The 10,000-nt window shown below is 44.3% G+C and overlaps 1 protein-coding gene across 2 annotated transcripts in view; it reads left to right on the forward strand.

Annotated features, from left to right (window-relative positions):
* LOC123505070 (protein O-mannosyl-transferase Tmtc3-like) overlaps positions 1-10,000 on the forward strand; it is a 1,048,098-nt gene that overhangs the window by 946,691 nt on the left and 91,407 nt on the right. For both annotated transcript variants that reach the window (XM_045256101.1, XM_045256102.1), the window contains one exon: positions 3,751-3,832. In XM_045256101.1, the coding sequence (XP_045112036.1) occupies positions 3,751-3,832 (82 nt within the window). The remainder of the gene's footprint in view (positions 1-3,750; positions 3,833-10,000) is intronic.

A 10,000-nucleotide genomic window follows, 5' to 3' on the forward strand; every position in this document is an offset into this window, starting at 1 on the left:
CACCAAACACTATTCGGGTTAGACGAGAAGACACGAGGAGGAAAGGCCAATTTAATTCATGAGGGGACCTTACAACCTTCCTCTTCAAAGACTCTTAAGCAAATGGGATGGAGGAGGAAAAAAAAGAGAGGAAGGTAGACTGTTTGAGAGTTTGTCATTAAAGTGGAGAAGGGAGGGCTGATATTGGCCGGTCTTGCATTGTAAAGATGGACAACAAAGGCTTAAAAAAAAAAAAAAAAAAAAAACGTGTAGCATGTTCTATGATGATTTTAGATCGCGGCGGTGGAGAGGGACGATGAGGCACGCAGTTTGCAATTCCCTGAGATAGAAAATTGTGAAATAATGTCTTGAGGTGGTGCAATAAACGACATCAAGGTGGAGTCTGCTTACTGGTGAATGTTGCTTATCGTATGACGCTTTCATATAAGTAAAACGTTTCTTCTGTGTATTATTGTGTGTGTATTACTTCAACGTATTCATTTATCATAATTTTTTGGGGGGACTACAGTTGCAATCTATCCGGGCAAATCTCTGCTTACGTTCAGATTATTATATATTTTCACGAGGAAATATCCGTTTCTTTATAGCTGTAGTCAATAAACATATCTATCTATCTATCTATCTGTGTGTGTGTGTGTGTGTGTGTGTGTGTGTGTGTGTGTGTGTGTGTGTGTGTCGTTCAATGATTTACTAGAGCATGTTGATATCTTGCTAATAACACTAGCAAAACACTAACAGTAACTATCATTAAGAAACACATGATTTATAGAGGCTTAGAAGAGAGAGAGAGACAGACAGACAGACAGACAGACAGAGACAAAGATAGAGAAATAGAAAGAATATATATATATATATATATATATATATATATATATATATATATATATATATATATATATATATATATATATATATATATAAAGAACACTAATCAGGAAACACTTACTACACACACGTCTTTGGGAATATATTACCTTGTTACTTTCATAAAATTAAAATCGTTAAATCACGCCAATAATTCATGATAAAAATGCGTTCCAGTACTGAAGGGGTTAATCGTCTATCTTCCTCTGCTTCTCCTCTCAGCACAGTGTCACCTGCCTCATCGCCTCTCTCTCTCTCTCTCTCTCTCTCTCTCTCTCTCTCTCTCTCTCTCTCTCTCTCTCTCTCTCTCTCTCTCTCTCTCTCTCTCTCTCTCTCTCTCTCTCTCTCTCTCTCTCTCTCTCTCTCTCTCTCTCTCTCTCTCTCTTCTTCTTGGTTCTCTTATACGTGCAAAGGGATCATATGACGCGGAGGATTTAGGGAGAGACTGGACAGGGGATACGATTGGAATAGTTTACAATATTGCGGTCACTATTCATTGGGACAGATTGAGGAACATGCATATGCCTCCATCCCACAGAGAGAGAGAGAGAGAGAGAGAGAGAGAGAGAGAGAGAGAGAGAGAGAGAGAGAGAGAGAGAGAGAAAGAGGCTGGCGCTGATGAAGGTGAAATGTTCGGTAGGGCATATTCAGGGTCAGGTTGCGTGTGTGTGTGTGTGTGTGTGTGTGTGTGAGTGTGAGTGTGAGTGTTTTCGTGGAGACAATTTTTCCTTTCATTACTTTTGCTTTAGGAATGCCAAAAGTGACCCAGAATCGTCTTTATTGAATTTGATGTTGTTGTTGTTTTCCGATCCTGCAATATTTGTCTCTCTCTCTCTCTCTCTCTCTCTCTCTCTCTCTCTCTCTCTCTCTCTCTCTCTCTCTCTCTCTCTCTCTCTCTCTCTCTCTCTCTCTCTCTCTCTTCCCCCTCGACATTGTCACTTTACGAGGAACCTTTTGCCATTATCATTTCATTCCTTCACCTATTCACTCATTCTAAGATCAAGAAGAAGGAAGACACAAAAATTCCTTTAAACTCAAAAAAAAGATAGTAAACCAAAAGGAAAACTGATGAAAGTGTGAGAAGTAAAATGAATAAATAATTGAATATGAACAAATAGAAGGTTGATTTCCCACGAGTTGAGCTAAGACGAGGAGGAACAAGCATGAGATAAAAAGGCGCAGGAGAAGCAGGTCATATCATGTGTGTGTGTGTGTGTGTGTGTGTGTGTGTGTGTGTGTGTGTGTGTGTGTGTGTGTGTGTGTGTTCGTGTGTGTGTGTGGTAATATCGGTTGGGTTCTCGAGTTCCGTAATTATGCGGCGGTAAGGAAGGAAAGAGGAATGCTGATTAAAAGAACCTGCATACCACCTCTCTCTCTCTCTCTCTCTCTCTCTCTCTCTCTCTCTCTCTCTCTCTCTCTCTCTCTCTCTCTCTCTCTCTCTCTCTCTCTCTCTCTCTCTCTCTCTCTCTCTCTCTCATTTTCCCTTCATATTCATTGCCCACGTATATAATTTATTGTATATAAGGTTTATGTTGATACGTTGAGAAAGACAAAATAAAGGAGATTTGTAAATAGATAAACAATAGAACAGTGAACAGTATTCAAATATATAAATGAATAGATTTAGTTCGTGTGTGTGTGTGTGTGTGTGTGTGTGTGTGTGTGTGTGTGTGTGTGTGTGTGTGTGTGTGTGTGTGTGTGTGTGTGTGTGTGTGTTTAGGAGTCTCGTTAGAGATAAATAAATACATACATTGTTACGGCCTTATTTCGTCCACGTATTTTATCTTTTTATTCGTGTCTGCCAATTATACAGTTCCGATGGATTGGCAGATGAATAAACATTCTGTAATATGGAACCCCTTTACATTTCCTGCCCGTCTCTTCGTCCCAATTAACAATATAACGTAGGAACATAAATATAAACAAAGATAAAAACTACTCTTCGATCATGTATTCGTTAATATAAAGTTTTTTTTTCTCCCCTTTTTTTTTTTTTGTTCATTATTATTATTATTTTTTTCATTGGTGTCAATAGTGATAGCTAATTGATCATTTAATAATTAGGTGTCATCATGCCGATTCATTTTAGGTCACATGATTCAGAAAAGTGGTTGAAATATATGTGTTTATTATGTTGCCTGTGCGAATGAATAGATTAGTGTTTTTCTGTTGTGAAATTTGGCAATTGGCAGGTAAACAAACAAACTGGCACTCATAGATTTCCTAATAGCTATTGTTTGGCATATTTACCTTTGTTTTCATTAATTTCCTCAAACTTGTTATCTGCCTTCAGAGAGAGGGAGAGAGAGAGAGAGGGGCGATGGGAGAGGAGGGGAGGTATTCGTTTTTCCAAACTAGAGAGAGTTTTCAAAGTGTGCCGCCATACTGGTGTTGCTGTTTTTTCTTTTCTCTTTTTGTCTCTCTTTGACAGAACAGAAAGTGTGCTTCCTTTTCCGGTATCCAGACAAACTATGCTGAAGATGAGTGGTGTTTGTTTGCACATGTGTGTGTGTGTGTGTGTGTGTGTGTGTGAGAGAGAGAGAGAGAGAGAGAGAGAGAGAGAGAGAGAGAGAGAGAGTTTTCACGTTTCCTACCAGCTTCCATCATCACCACTACCATCATGACGATTTTTTTTTTTTTTTTTCCTAGAAATCTTATTTTATGACACAATGCGAACATTACCACCAATACGTTTTCCTAGTCCCCTGCAGCCTTCACACGTTTATCTCAATTTCCCACCACTGTTATTCACTATTCCTAACTGTTATTTTCCTTTTTTTTCCAGTCTTCTTATTTTTTGTTTTCCCTGTCAGTGTGTGGGCTTGCTTTGGAGCGAGCGAGCGAACGAGCTGTCTGTAACGTGTGTTTGTTTGTTTGTGTTTCCAGGATGTGCAGCATGTTCCTGCCGGAGCTGTCGAGCTTTGTCGCCTCGCTGCTTTTTGCCGTGCACCCCATCCATACCGAGGCCGTGAGTATTATTCTAAGCCACACAACGCTTTATTTGGATAACATTGGCTCGAGGTCTTGTCAGCAGAGCACATTCACGTCACTAAGGTCCATATTTTGAAACACATCCGCGCTGCAACTTCACTATTTTTAAATGGCTCTAGTTGAAGTGACACGGGTTTTTAAGGATGTTTCTGTAATCCCAGTGACGTGTTAATAAGTTCTCTGCAATACCAACAGGACAAATACCCTTTAGAACGCCGTGGTACAGTAGAACCATGCGTGCTTTGGTGTCCGAGGGGTCTCCAAGCGCACGGGTTCGAATCCTATCCACGGTCCGAGTGTAGGTTGGGCTTCCTCACTCGGGGCACTGGTTTCCTACCGGTGGACTTTGAGATAGGAGGTACCCCATAAAGTATTCCCTTTAGCCCATAAATTCCCATGAAAAGCCCACATGGTATAAAAAAAGACAGCTAATCGTCTCTGTGGTCTTTGAAAATGGTCGCGGTGAGAGAGGGAAACGTTTCTGAATTATAGCGATGAGTCTACTGTTAATTGAGTGGCGTTGTATGATATAGATCACTGTACTCTAAGTCTTTTCAGTATGGCAGTCACGTAGCATAAAGAGTCTTCCATTAACACGTCATAATAAGGGGCACACTCACACATCTCTCAAAGTCTCCTGTGTTACTCTGAGCTACACAACGTTATATATGGATCGCACTGCCATGGTTCTTTTATTCCAGTACGGCACACTCAAACATCACTCAGAGTCTCCTTAGCGCTATCAGGTTATAATGAGTCACGAGTGCTAGAAGTTAAGCTGTGAGTGTCATTCGTGGCTCCAGTTTGGTTAACACTAAATCATGGGGCGCTGGAATGCAGTAGATCACAAACGCATGTACTCTGTTTCAAGTATGAGTCATCGAGAGAGAGAGAGAGAGAGAGAGAGAGAGAGAGAGAGAGAGAGAGAGAGTTGGGGGTGGGGGAGACAGACAAACAGATAGACGGACAGTGAAATGTTTCGTTCATTATTAAGAGGGTTTCACGTCACTCCATTATTGCACATTTGACGCCACTATTCATGCCATTTGTGCTCAGTATACCACACTTAAGCGTCACAAAACCACCACCACCACCACCACCACCACCATCATTATAGACAGACAGACAGACAGACAAAGGCAGGACACTACAGCAATGCAGCAAAATGTTCGCAGAAACCTATTGATTATTGAAGGTACAGGAAAACAGAACAACCCTACTTAATAATTATGCCGGGGACTCAAACAGTAACCGCTTCACGCACTATACATTGGGTCTGTCACAGTGCGTCACACCACCTGCTTTAAGTACGCCACATTTCCACTAGTACACTCACTCGCATTGCTCCAAACCTTTCCCTCCTTTCCCTTCCCTTCCCTTCCCTTCTCCTCCTTCCACGTTTACCATTGAATCTCTGTTTGTCGTAACGTTACCTGCTCCTCACCTTGTCTGATACATTACCTGGCTGTTTTCTTTTCATTCCCTCCTACTCACCTACTTTTTTTCCCGATACAATTCCAGGTAGACCATTCTCGTCTCATATCGTCCCATCCCCTCCCCCAGTACTCTGACTTGTTTCTTAGTTAAATGCCTTGTCCCATTACCTGTCTAGGGAGTTCGCTCTTAATTCATTACCTGTCCAAACACCTGCCCCCCTACCACACCCCCCTCAAACACCTGTCGTAGGTAATGATGACGGAGTGACGTGAGCCAACACCCCATAATGGTAGCTTGAATCACCAGCTGAGTAGGGGAGGCGGTGGAAAGGAGGCAGAGGAGTAAGGGAGGGACACGGGAGGCGCAGAGGGAGGGGGACGAGGACAGGGAGTGAGTTAAGTGGTGGAGACTCACTCCGGAATAATAAAAGGAATAAGAGGAGAAATAAGAAGAATAAGAGGTACGCAGAAACAAAAGGGGAGAATAATGATAGGAGAGAAATGAGGCAAGGATGAATAACAGATGACTAAAGTGAATAAGGACTGGCAGAAATAGAGACATTAAAAACCCGGCAGATGAATGGAAGAAGAGGAGGAGGAAGATGGCCATGAGACGAAAAGAAAAGAGAAAGAGAACATTGAGACGTTTGCTGACGTGACTGTTTGTTCTGGAGTGACTGGCTGACTACTTGTTGGGGATGACAGGTAGTGGTGGTGGTGGTGGCCTAGGGCTAAGGGACTTGTCGAGATTTTGGAAGCAGATAGGAAATTGTATGTTGGAAGAGAGAGAGAGAGAGAGAGAGAGAGAGAGAGAGAGAGAGAGAGAGAGTAACAACGCAAAAACTTTTAAATACAGATAATCGAGCAGTGGCAATAAGACCTGAGTGTCTGGACAGGCTTGGGTGGGGAAGAGATGCCTGGACTGGAAGCGGAGACAGACAGGCGTTTAGTAACTTCATAAGGAAAATTGATCCGGAATTCCTGACTATTGTCTCTACCGTGAATACCTGTCAGTGTCTTCCACCTTCCAGCCGGGACACACTTATTGACGTTTCTTGACACAGGCCGGCCAGGTGAGATAGGAGTGCTGGTGCCGAGCGAGGCTTTAATAATCCCAGCCCACTACCGCTCGGTCGCCACTCCGCCTCGTGACGCCAACACGGGTAAAATAAGTTAGAATGTTACTTGTTAATCATCTCTAATTGAATTTATAATCATATATTTATAATTCATGCATGATGTGACCGTGCGATCAGTCTGCCAGCACTTCATTTCAGAGGAAAATTTTAATGTTTTGCCCTTAATATGTAACAGCAACAGCGACAAAGACTATAGTTTGTCTACTGTAAAATGGTTCCTGGATTTAAAACATATTGTAATTTATTGACAACGTAATTGATTTGATGTGAATAATACTCGTTTTCTGTTGATCAGCGCACATACTACAAGGATAACTCACGGTTTTCCTCAAGATTTGACAACCACGCATTCCCTGGGACACCATTCAAACCGAGATCCAGAACCAATTTAGAGTAGACAGACTAGTGGTGGTGGTGGTGGTGTACTATGACTTCTCTGGAGCGTCAGGATTTGTGTGGCAAGGCTTGGCGTCCTTACATGGATACCCGGAACATGGAGCACCAGGGAACACAAAGGAAGAAGACACGGCATTAGACCTATTGGCTCCTACCAGGCTGTTTGTGACTAGCTACATTATCTCATATTAGAGAGAGAGAGAGAGAGAGAGAGAGAGAGAGAGGTACCTATTGGTGGGTTCATGTTTATTCCAGCCAGGGCACTGTTGCTTCAGCCTCCCCAGAGCGTCTTAACACCTCTCCACTCAACAATACACCCAGCAACATTTTTCTCACTCCCTTTGGACCTATTCCTCTCTCTCTCTCTCTCTCTCTCTCTCTCTCTCTCTCTCTCTCTCTCTCTCTCTCTCTCTCTCTCTCTCTCTTTCACACACACACACACACACACACACACACACACACACACACACACACACACACACACACACACACACACACACACACACACACACACACACACACCATTTCCTGCCTTATACAGACGCACTTAGGTTCATCCTCCTCACGTGAACCTTGCCCCGGGTGCCGCAGGAAGAAGGTGCAAGAAGTAGCTGGCCAGTAGTGGGTTGTTTTGCTGGTGGTGGGCGGGTCGCGGGGGGAGATTAATGATACAGAACTAAAGAGAAAAAAGTGGCTGGTGCGTTCGCGTCGCCACCCCCGTCTGGTCTGGCCTGCTCTGCTCTGCTCTGCTCTGCTCTGCTCTGGCGTGGTCGTTGTCTGTGTGGTGGTGTTTGGGCTGCCGCCGCTATCTGGTCCTCGAGATAGGGTCGTGACCTTAGCCATTTGTCGGGTCACTGAGAAGGAAAGGGGCTGTTTTATCTCCTCCCTTGTTGTGTCCACTTTCGTTTCTCTCCATCTCCCTCTTTCTCTTCCTCCATCCCTCAATTTCCATCCTCACCCCTCCCGTCCCACTCCTACCAGCAAAGGATCATTTTTCACCCCCGTGCAAGCTCTAAAGGGACGACTTTTAGCTATTTTGCCCCTTTTGGACGGTGGAGGGTAGCGGCGAGAGAGGGGACGGCAGGGTAGGGGACAGGACCCTACGGTGCCAGGCTGTGATGGATGGGGAGTGCCGCTGATGGCTGGCTGGCACCGCCTCCATTTTCCCTTCCCTGCTGCTTCCTTCCCTATCCATCTTTTTTTTACCCTCTATTGTTCTCATCCCCTAAATTTTCTCTTTTCGCTTGTTTTCGTCGGAGATTAGTTACAGTGTTCTTCCCTTGCCACAATCATTTATCTTCCAGAAGACAAACAAGCTCATTGAAAAATCGTACATTGTATGGCATCTGCTGGGGACGCCCGCGGACCTCGTCATAAGAGTAGACAGCCAGTCATGAGGCGCAGCGCCGAGTATTGTTCTCACGAAGCGAAGCAACATCCAGATTAGAAGTAGAGATTCCACCACCAAATTATGAAGGGACGAAGAGAAAAGAGGATGAGGATTAGGAAAAAATCAATTACTGGATTCAGAAGCCTTCCATATAAAGCTAGATTGAAAGGTTCGCCTCCATTCAGCGGAGAGGCGCGGAGTGCAGGTCGACGTCAGCGAATATCCAGGCAGATGAAGGGGATGAATAAGGCAGAGATTAGCGAGGCCATTATAGTTAAAGCGCGGAAAAAAATGGGAGAAATAGTTTTAATCTGCACGCATTTCGATTAGGAGATGGGAGTGATGCTAAGTCAGTCAATGGAATGGAGGCTGGGAGCGTCATTTTCAAGGTTATTAAACGGGATTGCCAGCCAACCTATATACTGTTATATGAGAGAGAGAGAGAGAGAGAGAGAGAGAGAGAGAGAGAGAGAGAGAGAGAGAGAGAGAGAGAGAGAGAGAGAGAGAGAGAGAGAGAGAGAGAGAGAGAGAGAGAGAGAGAGAGAGAGAGAGAGAATAATCCACAGGGCAGAGTGGAAAAATAACTGCAGATAATTACTTTCTCACACTCACCATGCAGCTCAGGCAACAAACGTAACAGCACGAAGAGACACGAACAGTTGTGTGTGTGTGTGTGTGTGTGTGTGTGTGTGTGTGTGTGTGTGTGTGCGCGCGCGTGTGGATGCCTCCTCAATCACTTTTCCCCTACATCTATCCACTCCAGACATAACACCTGGCTTCGTCTCACATTTAGCGAAAGACTACGAACTTTTAATTTCCCTGAGAGAATAGAGAAAAAAAGAAAGAAAGAGAAAAAATTAGGAAAAGTAGGAGGAGGAGGAAGAGGAGAAAGAGATCGCTTAATGACATAGCGCTTAAGTACTGAACAAGAGGAAGAGAAGGAATACATAGATGGAAATATTCGGATAATGGAAGGGTAATTTGTTGGCAGTAATTGAGGCGATGCATGTTTTATGGTGTCAGGGGGTTGTAATGGCGGTGCTAATGGTGGAGGGAGTCTTCGTTAGCGTGGAGGCGGAGGGGTTGGAAGGGTGGGAGGAGAGGCACGTATAAGGAGGAACGGAAGGTTACTGGAGACGGAGAGTAAGGGTAAAGGGTGGTGGGTGTGGCGGGGGAGGGGACACATCGACGACTCAATAACTGCGGTGATGATGTAAGTTAGCACAGATGGCGTGGAAGTAACAACGACTATTTTGGTGACAGAAGCTTTAGTGAAGGAGGAGGAAGAGGAGGAGAAGAAGGAGATAGAGGAAGAGAGAAGAGGCAGAAGCTGTTGGTTGTAGTGTGTATTCTGGCAGCGAAAGGGTTAGGTTGCTAGGGGAAAGGAAGAAAAGAAGGAGAAGGCCAAAGGAGACTGTTAGCTGTTGAGAGAATTTTGAATGTTGGAAGCGATAACAAGAGTCGTTCGTGGAGGCTGGTAAAGATTGTTGTAACTTGTGATGGCACGCCGGGCAAAGATCGTCGTTGTGAGGGCTCGTCTACGTAACAGAAGTCAACACGCGGTAATTGGGAGGCACAGAAGAAAGTTGGCCTCCGTTCACTGACAGATGTTTGCGTCTCGGTGAGGAGCCAGTTATTGCCAGACCCGATCGTACATCACCCTCCTGGAACGGCTGTCCTTTTCGCTAAATCCTTCCTCTCTCTCTCTCTCTCTCTCTCTCTCTCTCTCTCTCTCTCTCTCTCTCTCTCTCTCTCTCTCTCTCTCTCTCTCTCTCTCTCTCTCT

This window comes from Portunus trituberculatus, chromosome 17 (genome assembly GCF_017591435.1).
Source record: "Portunus trituberculatus isolate SZX2019 chromosome 17, ASM1759143v1, whole genome shotgun sequence".
Taxonomy (NCBI): domain Eukaryota; kingdom Metazoa; phylum Arthropoda; class Malacostraca; order Decapoda; family Portunidae; genus Portunus; species Portunus trituberculatus.